The 20427-nt window shown below is 34.0% G+C and overlaps 1 protein-coding gene across 5 annotated transcripts in view; it reads right to left on the minus strand.

The window, feature by feature from the left end:
• The window catches only part of LOC132691794 (disintegrin and metalloproteinase domain-containing protein 18), a 143677-nt gene that overhangs the window by 76648 nt on the left and 46602 nt on the right, over positions 1-20427 (minus strand). For all 5 annotated transcript variants that reach the window (XM_060653498.3, XM_060653500.3, XM_060653497.3 and 2 more), the window contains 3 exons: positions 16909-17045; positions 12974-13157; positions 2974-3069 (listed from right to left, as the gene is read on the minus strand). In XM_060653498.3, the coding sequence (XP_060509481.2) occupies positions 2974-3069; positions 12974-13157; positions 16909-17045 (417 nt within the window). The remainder of the gene's footprint in view (positions 1-2973; positions 3070-12973; positions 13158-16908; positions 17046-20427) is intronic.

Genomic DNA, 20427 nt, shown 5'->3' on the forward strand with positions numbered 1-20427 from the left:
AATATACCTAATTATTTATATTTGGGAGAATCACAGAATTCCCAAGGCTGTGAGTTATCTGACGAAAAAGTCAAGTACAGTGTTTATAAATTTGCACTTTGTAGTTCTTTCTTTTCAATTGCTTGTTATTAGCATTGATGTAAAATACAATTTCAGAAATTTTCTCTTTTGTATGAAGACTTTGTACCATCTTTTTAGTGATGAGGAGAGAGTCACAAAGGATTTAGGTGTTTAAAGGAGCTGCTTTTAATTAAGACCTTGGATTCTGTAAGAAAAGTCCCTTTAGTTTTGACCCTTTTTCCCACAATCAAATACCTGGATGTCTTGGGCTGCATACTTACCCCTCATGTCCTTTTCTCTTAACTGTCAGAGATGTGCCTCTAATTCTGCCTTCAGTTGTAAGCTGGTGACTCTGACATGCTTAGTTGTGGTTGTTGCATACACATTTGTGAGTTAGCCACTGTTTGAATGATGCTGCTTTTAAGAGCTTTTTCTCTCTCTTTTAGTTTATTTATTTTGAGAGAGACAACGTGAGTGGAGGAGGGGCAGAGAGAGATGGGGAAAAAGAAATACCAACCAGGCTCCACACTGTTAGCACAGAGCCCAATGCAGGGCTCCAACTCATGAAACCATGAGATCCGGACCTGAGTCAAAAACAAGAGTTGGGCTTTTTACCAACTGAGCCACCCAGGCGTCCCAAGAGTTTTTCTTTTTTCTTTTTAAAATTTTTTAACGTTTATTCATTTTTGAGAGATGAAAGAGAGACAGAGCGTGAGTGATGGAGGGGCAGAGAGAGAGAGGGAGACACAGAATCTGAAGCAGGCTCCATGCTCTGAGCTGTCGGCACAAAGCCTGATCTGGGGCTCAAACTCACGAACCGCAAAATCATGACCTGAGCTGAAGTCGGCCACTTAACCGACTGAGCGGCCCAGGCACCCCAGGGGTTTTTTTCAAGGTACAGTAGATTTTTGAAATTTCAGGTAACTGGAAAATTTTCAACTTTTGCATTTAAAAGTCTTTTGGAAAGGCTGAAACAAAGTGAAAATATACAAAACTAATCATTTTTGCTTTGCAAAATTTCACACAGGTGTTTACTATTTATTCTGTAATCTTCACTGTTTATAAAAGTTCAGTAACACTTGAACTTGAATTTGTCTAACACTGTAGGGATTCTGGCTTCTGCCATATCTTTGTACATTCTAACAAAGTTATATGGAATGTTTGTGAGTTAGTTTCCATACCATCAAAATGTACTGGCACTCAAGACTGTAAAGAGAGAGCACACTTTTTGGAGGGTTGATACACACTTTTAAAAATTTTTCATAATTTGTGACTAATAAAAAGCCAGTTTGTATATTTTTAAATAATAAATACCTATTTTAAAAAAACAAACAAACCAAAAAAGAATGGGTTACTGACAAGCACCACAACATGAATGAAACTCAAATGCTAACATGCCTAATTACAATGTTTACATACACGATTCAATTTGTATTTCTGCAAAAAGAAAATTACAGATGCAGAAAACAGATCTGTAGTTACTGGGGTCTGTGGGTGGAGGTACAAAGAGGCATAGGGTGATTTTTTGAGAGTGCTGATGAAATCACCTATCCTTTGATTGTGGTGCTAGTTATAAGACTGAATGTTTCTAAAAGAATTTTACTACAATAAAATTATAATATAGTAAGTTATACCAGAGTTGAAAAATTGGGCAAAAAGAATATATGGAATATTTATGTGTATATAATATATCAGAATTTTTAATTATAAAATATTTTTCATTATTAAACTTGCTTTCTCATCTGAACATATATCTTAAAGATAATATGTATTAGTGCATACATATTTAGCCTGCAGTTATTAATTCTTGTACAACGTACAATAATTTGTATTCATTCTAGTACCAATTGTTGACTACTGCAAATAATTCTATAATTAATATTCTTTTTTGAGCATTCCATACATGTATATACTCCTAAGATATATACATAAGAAACTGATAATTTATACTTTGTTCAGAGATACTCAAATATTGCTTACCAAAGGGATTATAGCAATTCAAAATTCCATACTCTCCAAAAAATAACTTTATCTCTTCTCTTTGGTTAATATCTGACATTGTTGTTTTTAAGATTACCATTTGAATAACTACATTAGATATTGTGCTAATTTTTTTTATTTGTGTTTACCTTAATTACTGAAGATGAAGTACACACACTGGAGTACAACTCTACCTCCATTATTGTAAATTGCCTGTAGAGCCCCTTTGCCTGTGAGTGTGTGTGGGGGGCGGAGGGGAGAGGAGATTTGTCTTTCACTCATCCCTGTCTGAGAGTTCTTTGTATATCCTATACACTACACATTTTGTCTGCTGCAAAATTGGCTTATATTTCCACAGACATTTACCATTTATTTGACTTCATGATTTCCTTGAGAGTTGATAATATTTTGATATAGTAATGTATATATATACTTTCTTTATGTGATGATTTAGAAGATGGTAAACTGTGGTTTCAACACAACAGAATAATCAGTACCTATCTGTGATGTCTTCTTTAATTCATAGTAGTTTTCCTTTTTACTTGTGGTTGTTGATGTGCTCTCCATTTTGTCCACTGAACCACTTCTATATTCTGTTTATCAATTCCACATAAATTTAATTAATTATTAATCATGATCACATCTATGATCACAGCTTAATTTCCTTTTTTTTTTTTAATTTTTTTTTCAACGTTTTTTATTTATTTTTGGGACAGAGAGAGAGACAGAGCATGAATGGGGGAGGGGCAGAGAGAGAGAGAGGGAGACACAGAATCGGAAACAGGCTCCAGGCTCCGAGCCATCAGGCCAGAGCCTGACACGGGGCTCGAACTCACGGACCGCGAGATCGTGACCTGGCTGAAGTCGGACGCTTAACCGACTGCGCCACCCAGGCGCCCCTTAATTTCCTTTTTATAAATATTGGAAAATTACCTCACATTTTGATGTACAGCAGGGTCCAGAACCACATTTTGCTGAGCTTTTCAGTTTACATGTATGAAAATCACAGCACTTCTTAAACTGACATTCCTAAAATTTCATAAGAAATATTATTGTAGTTCAACCACTTAACAGCTTTCATTTATTAATCTCAACTTCTATTTAATACACTTATATGTTCAACTTTTCAGTTATACAATGTATTTACAGTCAATGAAATTTTATTATTTTATTATTTCTAGAATGTCCAAAAGAACATATAACTGTAAAAACTAAGTAACACCTAAAATAGAAGTTAATCAATAACATTATCTAAAGTCATTGGAAATTAATTCATAAATTACCAACATGGAAGTATATCCTTGGGGAAAAAAAGTGTAAGTTTCCAAGAGAAGACCTTCCCCAATTTTATTTTTAGTGATTTGTTTACTAAGGTTTCATTTTGTGAATAAAATTAAATAGAGTTAAGCAATAGTTATGATAAAAAACAAAGTTAGTATAGTATAGTAATCATGTGTCATGTTTTGTTTTACTGTAATGAAGTTAATAAAATGGATGTTAATAAATTTATATATTTTACAAGTAAAAGACAGTAAACTTACTCACATTGGGTGATAAATAAATAATAAACTAAATATTGTTTCCATGTAAATAAATTGCATTTATGCAATTCTTTAATATTTTTATATTAACACTTTCTAAAAAACCAAACATTTTCTATTTACTCAAAAAACAAGTTTTAAAGATATTGTCATTTATTATGGAGGTATGATTATTCTTTACTTTTTTTTTAATGTTTGTTTATTTTTGAGAGAAAGAGAGACAGAGTGTGAGCTGGGGAGAGTCCGAGAGAGAGAGAGGGAGACACAGAATCTGAACTAGGCTCCAGGTTCTGAGTTGTCAGCACAGAGCCTAACATGGGGCTCGAACTGTGAGATCATGACCTGAGCTGAAGTCAGATGCTTAACTGACTGAGCCACCCAGGCACCCCTGATTCTTCTTTATTTTTAATATTCCTTTTGTTTCTGCTTTTTCACATGTCTATGTGATAGACATGAATTTATAAACATTCCCACCCTAGAAATAATATAGAAAATATAGAATAAAAGTTGAAGTTGTTGTTATACTCCCCAGATTCTCCAGGAGTAAGTTCAAAATCATTATGTGTGTGTGTGTGTGTGTGTGTGTGTGTGTGTGTGCGCGTTCTTTCATGGACAGTAAATGAAGATGCTCTCCCAACCATGTTTATCAATACTAATTATGACCAAATCAGTTTAACTTATAATGAACTAATGGGGAAATGGGGTCTCATTTTTTTGTTATCATTTGTCTAATTACTAGTGAATGTGAGTGAATTTTCATTTTGTACAACCTTATGAATTAAATAATCATTTATTTTGACCACTTTGAGCATTATGCATAACAGGTTTGTTTTTCCCTCTTTTCCTCAGTAAATAGTGTGAACAGATTTTACATAGTACCCAGTTATGCTTTCTCCATTCTATGTGTTTATTTATTTATTTTTTAATTCAAATTCAAGGTAGGTAACATACAATGTAGTCTTGGCTTTAAGAGTAGAACCCAGTACTTCATTTCTTACATATGACACCCAGTGCTCATCCAGAAAAGTGCCCTCCTTAATGTGCATTACCTGTTTAACCCATACCCCCACCCATCTGTCTTCCAGAAACCCTCAGTTGGTTTTCTGTACTTAAGAATCTCATGATTTGCCTCCTTCTCTGTTATCTTTTTTCCTTCCCTGCCCCTATGTTCACCTGTTGAGTTTCTCAAATTCCATATAAGTGAAATCATATCTTTCTCCAACTGACTTATTTTGCTTAGCATAATACACCCTAGTTCCATCCACGTTGTTGCAAATGGCAAGAATTAATTCTTTTTCATCACCAAGTAGTATTCCATTGTATAAATATACATCACATCTTCTTTATCCATTCATCAGTTAATGGACATTTGGGCTGTTTCCATACTTTGGCTATTGTTGATAGTACTGCTATAAACTTTGGTGTGCATGTGTCCCTTCAAAACAGCACTTGTGTATCCTTTGGAAAATACTTAGTAGTGCAATTGCTGAGTCGCGTAGTTCTATTTTTAACTTTTTGAGGAATCTCCATGCTTTTTCCCAGGGTGGCTGCACCAGTTTGCATTCCCACCAACAGTACAAAAGGGTTCCCTTTCGCTGCATCCTTGTCAGCATCTAATGTTTCCTGAGTTGTTAATTTTAGCCATTCTGATGGGTATGAGGTCATATCTCAGAGTGGTTTTGATTTTTATTTCCCCGATGATGAGTGATGCCAAGTATCTTTTCATGTGTCTGTTGGCCATCTGGATGTCTTCTTTGGAAAAGTGTCTATTCATGTCTTCTGTCCATTTCTTCACTGGATAATTTGTTTTTTGGGTGTTGAGTTTGATAAGTTCTTTATAGATTTTGAATACTAACCCTTTATCTAATATTGCAATTGCAAATATACTCTCCCATTCTGTTGGTTGCCTTTTAGTTTTGTTGATTGTTTCCTTTGCTGTATAGAAGCTTTTTATCTTGATGAGGTCTCAATACTTCATTTTTGCTTTTATTTCCTTTGCCTCCAGAGACATGTCAAGTAAGTTCCTGCGGCCTAGGTCAAAGAGGTTGCTGCCTGTGTTTTCCTCTAGGATTTTGATGGTTTCCTGTCTCAAATTTAGGTCTTTCATCCATTTTGAATTTATTTTTTGTGTATGGTCTAAGAAAGTGGTCCAAGGTCATTCTTCTGAATGTCGCGGTCCATTTCTCCTAGCACCATGCTAAAGAGATGGTCTTTTTTTCCATTGGATAGTCCTCATGCTTTGTCAAAGATTATTTGGCCATATGTTTGTGGATCCATTTCTGGGTTCTCTATTCTATTGATTTATGTGTCTGTTTTGTGCCAATATCATACTGTCTTGATTACAGCTTTGTAATACAGCTTGTGATGCCTCTAGCTTTTTCTTTTTCAACATTACTTTGGCTATTCAGGTTTTTTTGTGGTTCCACACAAATTTTAGGGTTGTTTGTTCTAGTTCTGTGAAAAATTTTGATAGGGATTGCATCGGTGTAGATTGCTTTGGGTAGTATCGACATTTTAACAATATTTGTTCTTCCAATCCACGAGCATAGAATGTTTTTCCATTTCTTTGTGACTTTTTCAATTTCTTTCATAAACTTTCTACAGTTTTCAGTGTACAGATCTTTTACTTCTTTGGTTAGGTTTATTCCTACGTTTTTTTTTTTTTTTTCTTTTTTGGTTCAGTTGTAAATGGGATCGATTCCTTGATATCTCTTATTCTTTTATATCTTTATAGATATCTTTATCTGCTTCATTATTGGTGTATGGAAATACAACCAATTTCTGTATGTTGATTTTATATCCTGAGACTTTACTGAATTCGTGTATCCGCTCTAGCTGTTTTTTGGTGAAGTCTTTTGATTTTCTATGTAGAGTATTATGTCATCTTCAAAGAGTGAAAGTCGAACTTATTCCTTACCAGTTTGGATGCCTTTGCAATGGGCTTTCTCCCTAAGATCAGAAACATGACAGGGATGTCCACTCTCACCACCTTTGTTCAAAATAGTACCAGAAGTCCTAACCTCAGCAACCTTCTATATGTTTATAATATTTGCTTGCAGCCTATTGTTTATCTTATTAATGGTGCCTGTCATTTTGTGAAATTTGTAATGTTCTTCTTGATGACTATTGGGTTTTATGTCTCCTTACCATGACCTCCATTATGTAAAGACTTATCAATACTTTATATTTTAATGCTATTTAAAACATACATATTTATTTTTTTCTGAAATTTACCTCTCTATATTTTGTGGAATATTCATTCTAATATTTATTAATTGTCATTATATTTGTGAATACAAGAACAAATCCACACATCTGCACTTATGTGGGTAGGTTCATAAAACAGAGCTTCCATTTTTCACAAATCGGGGATATTTATGAAGATATAGATGTCCATGCCGTTCTGCCAAAGACCTCCTGGAACATATCTGTAGTTGAACAAGTTGGATTCATTACTATTGTCAGCAAAGGAGGACATACACCATGGGAAACTGTTGTAATCCTCAGTGAGAGGATGTAATTACAGGATTCAAGCTTGTGTAATTTGAGGGGATTTAACAAATCTGGGCTTTGCCACATTAGATGCTGTTAGAAACAAAGGGGTACATCTCTGAGTATTCTACGAATTCTTATCTAGAAGAAGAAACTACAACAATACTAAGTCAAAATTGGTAAAGGAATAGGAATTACTCATATTAGCCAGGATGGGAGGGTTTTTGGTCATTTCTGTGACTTGAAAACTTTTCAAGTTTTACTTGTATTCAGACATAGAGAGTGTCCTTGCTATTTTTCTTCATCCATCATGATCACAGACGTTGACCTTTTATGAAATTGTTTATGTTCAACAGGAGACCCACACAGCCTATTTGTGTCAAGCCAGCTCCTAGCAACACCAAGGCCCAGCTGATATTATTAGGCCAGATCCTGAATGCCAGGGGTTGCTTCTCCCTTCCTTATAGGCACTGTACTGGATTTATAGATAAACCCTTATGACATTAACCATTTCCATCCTGAGAATAAATGTTATGTATCTATATAACTTGTACATGTTTAGATAGTTAAATTAATTGATTTTATATATATATATATATATATATATATATATATATATATATATATATATGTTGATATATAAATAGATACATATATATAAATGTCAATTTTCACTTCTTATTCCAATGGCCAATGCCACACTGAATGAAATTAAATAACATCATAGTATGTTTGATGATTGTTAAGGCAAGATTTCCCTCAAACCAACTCTTTTTCTAAAAAGTTACTTGTATTCTTCTATAGCTCCCTTTAGGAAAAACTTTCAAATAAACTCTCCAAGTAACATTCCTAATCGATATTCTAAATATACTTATCCTTATACATTGATAAAATTGATATATTATTATAAGGATAAATACACTATCCATGCAGTCATTGAATCAATAAGCATTTATTGGGTACTTTGTCTGTATCAGATACTACTAGTCTTGTGATCAAGCAATGGTCAAGATATGGACTATATTCATTTTAAATCTCTGTAATTTTTTGGGGAATAACACTTCATTTTAATTACTATGTATGTGTGTTTATGTGTGCACATTTATATGTTGAACTTGCTGTGGATGGTAATTGTCCCACATTATTAATATGGATGCATAAACTCATTTAGTTTTTATTTCTAGATGAAAAAAGTGAGTATGTCACTTTTTTCTATAATTTAGAAAATATATCAAATTAGCATAATTTCTTTTTTTTTAATTTGAATATAGTTGGCACACAACATTACATTAGTTTCCAGGTGTACAAGATAGTGATTCAACTTTTCTATACATTATGCTATGCTCGCCATAAACGTGGCTACCGTTTGTCACTATACAATGCTGTTACAGTATCACTGACTGTATTGTCTATGCTGTGCTTTCATTAATTAAAAAAAATCACCAGCAGAGCCATGTGGTGTGGACTTTTCTTTGATGAGGAGTTTTGAAAGTATAGATAGGATTTCTTTAATATATTTTTCTCAATAATGCTATTCACATTTTAAATTTCTACTCATGTTGGTTTTTGTAAGTGCTTTTTTCAAGGAATTTGTCTATTCAATTTAGGTTGTTAAATTTACTAGTATAATGTTCTTATCACCTTACCATTTTAATGTCATATTATATATGATCTATATGATGTCTCATCTTTAGTTACTGTTATTGTTGAATTTTTTATTTGTGTTAATAGGGGCATATCTATACCTATATCTATCTATATCTATATCTATATCTATATCTATATCTATCTATCATCTGTCTACCTATCTATCTATCTATTCAAACAACTTATATTTAGTTACTGGATGACTGAATGCAGAATCTGTGCTAACCTTGGATCCATTGAACCTACTGTGAGGTGGTCTTTTTCAAGGGCTCCAGGTATTACCTGGATTCTCTATACACTCACCCTACTCCTTATTGTGTTTTGGGTCCTCTCATGTGAGTACCATGAGCAAAGATTCTGCATGCAATCATCCTATATGATCTGGGTATTTCCCATTACCCAGTGTATAGTTAATCCAGTAAAAGGCTATAGGTTACTCTATTGGAGAGGGGAATGACTGAGGAAAGTGCTATTTTCTATCATTACTGGAGATTGCAAGATTTCATCATCTATCTGAATAGTGAGCTCAAACTCTGATACTAGCTTGGGTCTGGAAATGTACCAAGAGATTATAAATTTCCATTTGTAGCAATTGACATCAGTCCTCTGCTTTTTCTTAATTTTTAGTTATATAAATAAAGAAATATGTAACTGGTGACCCAGATCTTTCTTAACTATTAGTATAAATCCATGCAGCTCAAAACCATAGTTGCCATCTATGCTTTTCTTCCCTTTATGCTAACTACATCCATTTGGCTGTTATTGCTAAGTACTGCCACTTGGCCTCTGCTATTTTGGTATTCAATGATCCCTAGTGACACAGGGTGCCCAACTCTGTAATGGTGCTTCCAATAGTCAATCCCTATCTATACAAGAAAGCTACCATGGATATTTTCAACAATACTTGGACCTTCTTAGTAGCACATTTTTTCATTGTTTTACTGAAAGCAGTATCTGGTGAGCCACCCAAATAATTGGATGCTAGATTTTTTATTCTTACATTTTGTTATAATATGACCACTATTCTGAGTTTTTGAGACCCTTCCATATTTCTATATTAAGGTAGTTCTGGCAATAAAAAAAATAATAAAACAGTTCTGGCATATGAACCTCATTTATTGTGGGCCAGACTGCAATGTTCAAAGATTCATCCAGCAGCAAATCAAGACTGGCTCCAAATCTCCTTGCCTAATAGATCTTTATTCGGTAGAGATTATCATCCTATCAATAAACCCTACCCTATCCAGGCCTATATTTAACATTTTGAGCCAGCATTTTTAGCATCCATTCATTGCATGTTATCCAGGGTTTTGTACATACATATTAACAAATTCTACAAATTCTTAAAAAATAATCTCTTTATCATAATAGCAGAAAGTACTTTCTCACTTGGGCTATACTTAGATTTGATGCAGTCTAGAACCAATGAGGGAAGGCAGGGACAGATCTTGAAAAGAACAAGCATCATCTTGTGAGACATCCATCTCTTGTGAACACATCTTTGTGTGGTCTCTAGGCAATGTGAAGCTACCTTCTTCCACCATTGAGCTAGCAGTGACTTCCCAGAACAGAGATTTCTGAGAAATTTGAAAGTTTAGGTTTCTAAAGTCCATCATTTCAAATGTCCTGAACCTATCTATAAATGAGTACATTTTGTTATCTGGCCAGCAATACATCCACTTTCAGAATCTTACCCTGAGTGTATGCTTCCTAGGAAAACTTCTGGTACCAGCTGACTTGGTTTTAGTTCCCCAAGAAACAGACCACTAAGCAAGGATGCCGACAAGTACTTTATTTGGAGAGTGTACTAGCTCCGTAATGAGGTTGTCACAAATTACCAAAAACTTAGCAACTTAAATAATTATCTTATAGTCTATAAATCAAAAATTTAAGTACATAAACTAGTCCAGATCCTCTGCTTATGGTATCACAAAGGTAAAATCAAGATGTGAATAGGGCTATGTCCTTATTGGAGGCTTTGGGAAGGAATTCACTTCAAGTCTCATCCAGATTGTCTGCCCAATTAAGTTCCTTGAGGTTATAGTACAGGGATTCCTGTTTCCTTACTGGCTATCAGTCAAGGGCATGTTTTCTTCTCCTAGAAACTAATTACATTCCTTCTGTGCTTCCATGTTCCTTCCTTCAGCAACAGCAGGTTGGGTCCCTCTTTCCAAATATTTTTGAGTCTTCTGCTACATCTCTGTGACTTCACTTAGAGAAAGCTCTCTGTTTTTAAGGATTCATTTGATTAGATTGGACCTACTGAGATATTCCAAGATAATGTCCCCATTTTAAAGTCCATAACCTTAATAACTTCTGCAAAGTACCTCAGTAATATAACATACCACAATTCAAAGGATTAGAGTGAGGACATCTTTGAAGGTCTATTCTACCTACCACCAAAACACTAAGAGCAAGATGGGAGCAAGATGTTAAGGAAGGGAAACAAGCCAGTACATATAGGTTTGTGAGTTGCTTACTGCTCTCTTAAGCTAAATCCCACAGGTACTTCTAGGAAATGATATAAAATAGGGGGCATCAAAACATTTTATGTAAAGAGTGAAATATCAACTATTTGCAACTTTGCTAAAATAGTGCACCTTATGGCTTCTATTGCAAGTGTTCAACTCTGCCATTGTAGCACAAAAGCAGCCATAGATAATATGTAAATGTATGGGCATGGTTGTCATTCCGATAAAGTTCCACTTACAAAAATATGTAGCAGCTGAATTTTGTCCACTGGCCAGTTTGCATAACTCTGATACTGAGCATATTTCATAGAATTTCCTTGTAAAAGTCAAGGAATCTGGGGCAATTATCCACCAAATACCCTTCATAATTATTTGAGGGTTAATCGTTAGCCCCAAGTGCACTAAGTCCACCCTGCTAAAAGCTGAGCATGCTACTGAGACCAGAGGAGGTACTCCAACAAAAAGTCTTAGATACTTGAAACAAATACTCTCTCCAGGAATAGTCAAAGCTGAGAAGATACTGGTAGGCCACTGACAGTGTCTGTTGTAAGTGACAATCTGTCTACAGCTGGTAGCTGTGGAAATTCACAATGTGCAGACCTAGCTCCAGATTCTGTTGCTTTATTCTATCCTTCATTAAAAATAACCAGTTTTTTTTTTTTTGGTGGCAATTGGCACCGTATCTAGGAGGATGTGAATACAAGATGAGCATAGTATCACTAATTAGAAAACTAAGATGACTTTAGAAAATCTGAGATAACTGGAGGGGTGCCTGGGTGGCTCAGTCAGCTGAGCGTCTGACTCTTGATATCAGCTCAGGTCACGCTCTAACGGTTCATGAGTTTGAACCCAACATCAGGCTCCATGTTGAGTGTGGAGCCTGCTTGGGATTCTCTCTCCCTCTCTCTGCCCCTCCCCTCTTCTCTCTCTTTCTTTCTCTCTCTCTCTAAAATAAATAAAATGAAAAAAAAAAAGAAAATCTGAGATAACTGGAAAGCCTACATAGACACACACACACACACACACACACACACACACATATATACATCCATATATATTAATGCTGGGGAATAGTGGAGAATTAAGATAACTTGTAGAGATTTAATATTATGTAAACAAATGGTGGTCCACTATTTTTGTAGATGGATAAGAAATTCATGTAACTTCTGGGGGACCAATAATGAAATTTTATTTTATTCAAATAAAGGGGAATTATGACATATTATGCAATAATGCTATTATAATAATGTTATTTATAATTAGTATGTATAGAACATTTGGTTGATGAGACTGTGGTAAGCTGGATATATATATATTTAGAAGTGAGCAAACAGGACAAGTTTTTGATCATCCTGAAATTGGAAATGCAAAAATGCTTGAGGATTAAGAAAAAAACATTATAATGTTTTACCATTCTTGCAACCAAAAGAAAGGGGAAAATTTGAAACAAACTCAGAAGAAGTTTGTAGAAAAAAACAGAGACTGGGGCCACATACATTAGGAAATAAGTTGTGGATAAAAAGCCATTTGTTCAGCCTATGTATGCAAAACCTCTTCACTGGCATACTTGGGAACAGTGTGTACAAACCAAGTTTTCATGAATCATTTGTCTTCTCAATTGAAGAGGGATGGAAAAGCAATTCATATATATCCTAACCACTACTCACTTTCATATCCAAGTTCCATATTGAAGACATAGTTGCATATATAATTCCAATACCATGAAAACCACTTATTAGAAATGTAAGAAATTGTGCTCAAATTCCAATCTTTACTGCTTACCTCTTCGCTTCCACAGTCACATTCTTCATTAGGTTCCAAAATCCCATTACCACATACTGATTGATTTTGGTATGATGGTTGCAAATTTGAAAAGTTCTGAAGGCATTTAGCCTCATATTTTGAAACAAAATTTCTATAGTCATGCATGCTGCAGTTGCTAAAAATCTTTATACCACTGGAACCCCTACAATGAAATAATAATCCTCAGGTAAATAAACCAGGTTAATAAAAGCCCATCTAAACGATGTTCCATATATAATGATATGAGTTGCAAGATGGCTTAAATGAAAAAGTTGTGCCTTAGCAGAGATGAAGTCAAACATGATTACATTTTAATTTATCACTATTAATCTTTAATATTTTTAAAATGGCATTGAAAATGTATCTTTACAGGAAAGCAGTAAAGTTTAATGGTTAAATATCCACCTATCTATCATCTATCTATATATCATCTATTATCTACCATCTATCTTTCTACCTGATATGCTCTTCAGTCATATATCCAAAGTTTTCTTCCCTCATCAGTCAGATGTCTACTCACATGTAACTTTCTAAAGAAGTCTTTCTTGACGTTATATAAAATTGTGTACCTTCCCACATTCTCCTTCCACTGTCATTATTTATTTTTCTACATATATTACTCTATATTATTGTATCATGTAAAAATAAGCATATTTGTATTTTTTAAATCTGTTTTTATATGACTTAAATTTTGCACTCAAATATAAGTTCTGTGAAGGTCTTTATTTTCATGTTCACAGCTATATTTTTAGTGGGATATCTAATATATATGTCTAATAGATCTCCAATATATATTTTAAATATACTGTGTAAAATATTGTCTACTGGTCTTCTCGGCCAAGCCTGTCCCATCCACTATTCTCAGTTCCAGGCAACTTTAATCTTCTAATTTCTCAAGATGATAACATTGGTGTAATCCTGCATGAAACTGCATGTTGGAATGGTAACATTTTGAATACATTGAATTAAATAAAATATATTAAAATATATTAAATATATTATATATTAAATATTTATTATATGTTAATAAAATACATTAAAACATATTGCTGCAATTAACTTCATCTGATTAAAAAAGGTTTTAATGTTTGCTTATTTTTGAGACAGAGAGACAGAGTGCAAGTCGGTGAGGTGCAGAGATAAAGGGAGACAGAGAATCTGAAGCAGGTTCCAGGCTCTGAGCTGCCAGCACAGAGCCCAGCATGGGGCCCAGGCCCACAAGCCATGAAAACATGACCTAGGCCAAAGTTGGACACTCAACCAATGGAGCTACCCAGGCGCCCTATGATTTTTTAAATGTTTTAATGCAGCTACTAGAAAATTTACAATTACATATGTGGTTTACATTTTAATTCTATTTCACAGTTCCCCTCTAAGCAATCATGTCTGAAACAGTAACTCTTAAACAGCTATATCTGTGATGAGTGATGTTCTGGGTTGACTCCAGAGCCTCCAAGGAAAGAAATGTATAACTGCCAAGGGTTTGGAGTTGGGAGAGTGAGAAAAAAAAGGCATGCTTCTGAAACGTAACAGAAACCCATGGGGGAGGGGAAGGAAAAAAAAAAAAAAGAGGTTAGAGTGGGAGAGAGCCAAAGCATAAGAGACTGTTAAAAACTGAGAACAAACTGAGGGTTGATGGGGGGTGGGAGGGAGGGCAGGGTGGGAGGGAGGGCAGGGTGGGTGATGGGTATTGAGGAGGGCACCTTTTGGGATGAGCACTGGGTGTTGTATGGAAACCAATTTGACAGTAAATTTCATATATTAAAAAATAAAAAAAAAAAAAAAAAAAAAAAAAAGGCATGCTTTAGCTTTCATTGATATACTCATTTGTAACGGAATCAATAGGGGAAAGTATGAAGACTGTCACAAGAAAAATATTTAAACAATTTTGTATATTACTTTTAACTATTTTGTTTCAATAGACATCAGTGCCACTACAGTTTTGCAGGCTACTCTTAGGCAAAAAGCTACGAATTTTGAGCACTGATATCTTTGTACACAAAATTAGCTTAAAAATAGACAGAGACCTAGGTTCTTTTCTACTTGGACCACATGCTTTCTGAGTAAAAATTAAGTGTTAGTTAGAACTTGAAGCTTTCAGGGGCACCTGGGTGGCTCAGTCAGTTAAACGTTTGACCTCGGCTCAGGTCATGATCTCACAATTTGTGAGTTCGAGCCCCGCGTCGGGCTCTGTGCTGCCAGCTCAGAGCCTGAAGCTTGTTTTGGATTCTGTGTCTCCCTCTCTCTCTGCTCTTCCCCCACTCATGCTCTGTCTCTCTCTCCTTCAAAATTAAATAAACATTACAAAAAAAAAAAGAACTTGAAACTTTCATTTAAAACGTGTACAAAGCAACTTGTTTTTTTAAATCTCTGCCTAAAAGATGGCCATGAAAAGGAAGAAATGAATGTGTTAGCCTAAGTATATAGAATTTTAATAGACCCAGACATTTCAAAGTAAGTCTTAATCGATTGGTTTTTTGTGGGGAAAGTTACCATCGAGGTCTAAAGACAACTACAAAATAAGTTGAGTTAAAGCAGCTGTTTCAAAGTATTTTCATTTTTTATCCCAAACTCCAAGTGTGGGCTTGGAAACACTGAAAAAATTATTTCAGAGAAACACAGCTTTTCCTGCAACCCTAACTCTTTTTGAATCCCATGGACATTATTAACTTGACAAAACCTCAACAATTTACTTTCTTTACTTATGTGTTTGATAGCTGAAATTACATGGGCCAAAATAAACAAACATGCTGTTTGAATTCATATTACTGTTGTAATTACTAATATTAAGTATCCATTCAAAAGGCCCAACAATCTTATCACATTCTGAAGTCATTTCTAATTTCTAGTCTCCAAGACATGTGTTTCACGTCTTTTATCCAAGCTCTTATGCTCCTTGTTCTCAGCTTCCTATCAGAAGAAATTGTCCTCATCTTTCCACCTACATTAACCAAACTACCTACATCTTTATTTACTCTGCTAACATCTTATCACAATAATTGAGTATACATATACACAGCTACAAAAAAAAAAGCCAACCTATGAGTGCCTGCGCAGCTCAGTCGGTAAAACCTCAGAGTCTTGGTTTCGGCTCAGATCATGATTTCACGATTTGTGGTTTCAAGAGTCCCGTGTCAAGCTCTACACTGACAGTGCCTGCTTGGGATTCTCTTTCCCTCTCTCTGCCCCTCCTCTGCTTTCTCTCTCTCTCTCTCTCTCTCTCTCTCTCTCTCTCTCTCAAAATAAATAACTAAACATTAAAAAAATAAAAATAAATACATAAAAGCCAGCCCCTGTACTTATGCACTAGATTCTATCCTAATTTACTCAGTGATTTTGTTAAGTCTTCATTTTATCCAGCATCATCACCCTTTCCTTCTTTTCTCTTTATTTCTTTGTTTATAGATAATGTAGTTCCTCTTAATAAAATTTTTAATGCTATTATTGTTCGAATCGTATTATGATTCTGCTGATTTATGTAGGTAGTCAATCGTAATATCTATAAATAAGGACAGTTTTTTTTTTCTTTTTCAAATGTTTCCTCTTTTTTCTTTCCCTTAAAATTCTGGCCAAAGCTCCCTGGACTATATCACTGAGGATAATTTTACATATCTTTGCTTTGAATGCCAAGTGCTATAACAGTCAAAACAATAACAGCACCATGTTTATATAGTATTTCAAAGTCTTTATAAATCTTAAAAATTTCTCTCTGATTCCCTCAGGTATTTCTTAATCATGATATTTACCACTTTCCTGGAGTTTTGTATCACTCAGATTTATTAGTAGGAAAACTCTTCGATACCTTTCCAATTTTTGACATGGAGTTGAATATAAAGAATAAAAAATTCATCACATCTTGTAAACAACCTCACAAATATATATGTAAAATAATTAAGAAGAAAAAAAAGCCTTACACTGCTTTATGATTCATTATGCATGTAGCTCTTGGACAAGAACAATTATTAATATCATCATATGTTAATCCCATTTTAAGACCAAGTAGTTGAGCTATAATAACTGAAAATCCCTCCAAAGTTACTGCATCTGGATACTAAAATAAAGAAGATTGAAGGGAAAACCATCATATAAGAAGTTAACAAAAGCAGGTAATAAATTAAATTAAAGCATTTTGTTCCCATAAAATTTTATATTTTAATACTCTTTATGTTAAGTATATTTTACAACATTATTTTGATAAGTCATTGACAGGACTATCCATACTGGTCATTTGGTTAAGAACAATGCAAGAATGTAGGGAATGATCAAACTACCAGTATTCTCTGGTTTACAATTTGACACGCTCAAATTCTATAGCCATAAGCACACTTAGTATTTCTGATGAAATCAACATAAAACACATTTATATAACTTTTCAATTAAATCAGTTCATCCAATTAGTAAATATTAACTCAGTGTACACATGTGTCAGGCACATTAACAGAAGGTCAAAATGTGGTGGCATGCATTAAAGAAACGGACATTGTTCACATGAGGAGCTTCCATTACAGAAAGGAAGAAAGAAAATAAACAAGAAACTTAAAACAAACTTCATCAATACAAATAGATCACAAAAAGTATTATGAAGAAAATGAAGTACTCCAAAAGAAAATTCTGAGGACGAGTAGAACCACTTAAAATTTATGAATTAATATTTAGGCTGAGGTGTAACACTTGGGAAATGACCCAGCAATATACATAGGAGTAAGGTATTTGTATGAAAGCTCATTAAAAGGTTGTAGTATAATGGATGAATTTTAAAAATAATAACAGAAATTAGAGATATAGGCAAAGCTATTGTAAGGACATTTGGAATGAGAAGTTATTTTAAAAAGGTTGCTGGCAGTACAGAGTCATATTTCACATTATTTAACTTTTGATAAGTAAATTGTGAAACTTTTCTCATCCCTTTAGTCATCACAAGCAAAATTCTTAGAGTTTTTCTTATTTTTCTACATCAGTTGAAATTTATGGTGAATAAAATTTAAGTACTTCATGCCTAAAAGAAAAAAAAAAAAGATTGTACATATGTATGTGCAAGTGCGTGAATGAAAACATGGAAAAATCAGTTACTAGCTAATAGTTGATAGGTACCCTTTCTTTTTACACTACAAGACCGAAGTATAAAAGAAAGGAAAAAATTCCAGTAACAGAATTTGAAAGACAGATAAAGCCACAGCAAAACATGAAAGGTGATATCAAGCTGATCATCAGATTTTAAGACAGGTTGTTAACAACCATAAGCTGGCCTTTTAATGCCAGCTCAGAAAAAGAAAACATGCTCTTGTACTTCCATAATTCCACAGTTGAGAATGAATCCCCTCTATAAAGTCATACAACAAGGGGCTCCTGGGTGTCTCAGTCGGTTAAGCATCCAGCTTTACCTCAGGTCATGATCTCAGGGTTTGTGATTTCGAGCCCTGTGTTGGGCTCTGTGATGACAGCTTGGAGCCTGGAGCCTGCTTTGGATTCTGTGTGTGTGTCTCTCTCTGACCCTCCCCCACTTGCTCTCTGTCTCTCGCTCTCTTTCAAAAATAAATAAACATTTAAAAAATTATAAAAAATAAAGTCATACAGTAAAATAAAATAACCCAGTAGTTATATTGTGCAGGAAGAGAAGACAATTATACAAAAAATTCTTAACAGAAATAAAAAAAGAGGACATCAATGTAGAGCTTGTTGATTAAAAGGAGCTATGATGTACAAAAGAAGGAAATTGTACCCTTATCTTACACCATTCACAGAAATTAACATGACATGGATTAAAGATTTACACATAAGACCTAAAACTGTAAAAGGTTTAGAAGAAAACATAAGCAAAAATCTCCTTCAAATTGGTCTTGGCAACAAGTTTTGGTTTTCACACCAAAAGCACTGGCAACAAAAGCAAAAATTAACAAGTGGTGTAACTACTGGAGCAACCCACGTGATACCCACTGATAGATGAACAGATAATGAGTATGTGACATGTGTATGTACAATGGGATATTATTCAGCATATAAAAGAACGAATCTTGCCATTTGCAACAACATGGGTGGACCTAAAGGGTATAATGCTATATAAAGTCAGTCAGACAGAGACAAATATCATATGATTTCTCCCATATGTGGGATTAAAATAAAACACAACAAAACAAATGAATAAGCAAAGAAAAAAAAGAGACAAAAAGAAGTCCTAAATACAGAGAACAAACTCATAGTTGCCAGAAGGGAAGTTTATTATTTATTTTATTAAAAATAAAAAACTCATAGAACTGAAATATAAGTAGAAAGGAGGCAGGATATAAGTTCAACAAATAAATCAATTGTATTTCTATATATTAGAAATACACTAGAACAATTGAAAACTGAAATTGAAAACACAATTCTATTTACAATTCTTTCTTTAAAAAGTTAAAACATTTATGTATATGTATCAGTTTGCTGGGGATTCCATAACGAAGTACTAGGTGGTTTAAACATCAATATTTTTTTCTCATAATTTTAAAGGCTGAACATCCCAGATCAAGATGCTGGCAGGGCTGGTTTCTAAGTCCTTTCTCCTTATGTTTTCATATGGTCTGTTCTCAGTACATATCTTGCCTCAATCTCTTCCTAAAAGAGCACCAATCATATTGACCTGATTTTCATTAATTACTCCTTTAAAGGCCTCTTCAAATACAGTCACATTATGAGGTACTGGGGGTGGGATTTCAATCTATCAATTTGGGGAGGATATAAACCAGCCCACAAATGGTAAAAATGAAACAAAACATGTAAGGAACTATATGCTAAAACTTAGAATATTTTGAAGAAATAAATCAAAGAAATCCTAAAGAAAGTGAGAAACACTGCATATTGATAGCTTTAAAAAATAAAACAAAGTGAAGATTTCTATTCTCCCCAAATTGAACTATAGGTTTAATGCATTACCCAACAAAACAGCACTATGTTTTTAAAAACGGTTTTGAAATTTCAGTGGAAAGGCACTGAAATTAGAATAGTGAAAATAATTTTAAAAAGTAAGAATCAATTTCTGAAATTTTAAGCCTTACCACATATTTAGAGTAATCAAAACAATGCAATATTGAAAGAAGACAGACAAATAGATTGATGAAACAAATAAAGTCCAGAGATAGACCCAGATAAGTATGCTCAAGTGAATTTTGAGAACGGTGCAAAATTTCAAGCGAGAGTATCTCTTCAATAAATTATGTTAGAACATTTGGAAACCCTTAGTAAAAAAAAATTCCTAAAAACTTAATAACTTATATCTCACTCAGCACATTATTATTAATAAAAATAGGTCATTTCTAAGTGTAAATGGTAAACCTATAATAATTTTAGAAAACGAGTGAAACAGTCTCATGATACTATGGTTATTGAGCAAGTTTTCTTTGGGGAAATCTGAATAAAGGGTACATAAAGACTGTTCTACTGAACTTCTCATGAGTCTT

Source organism: Panthera onca, chromosome B1 (genome assembly GCF_046562875.1).
Source record: "Panthera onca isolate mPanOnc1 chromosome B1, mPanOnc1 haplotype 2, whole genome shotgun sequence".
NCBI classification, from domain to species: Eukaryota; Metazoa; Chordata; class Mammalia; order Carnivora; family Felidae; genus Panthera; species Panthera onca.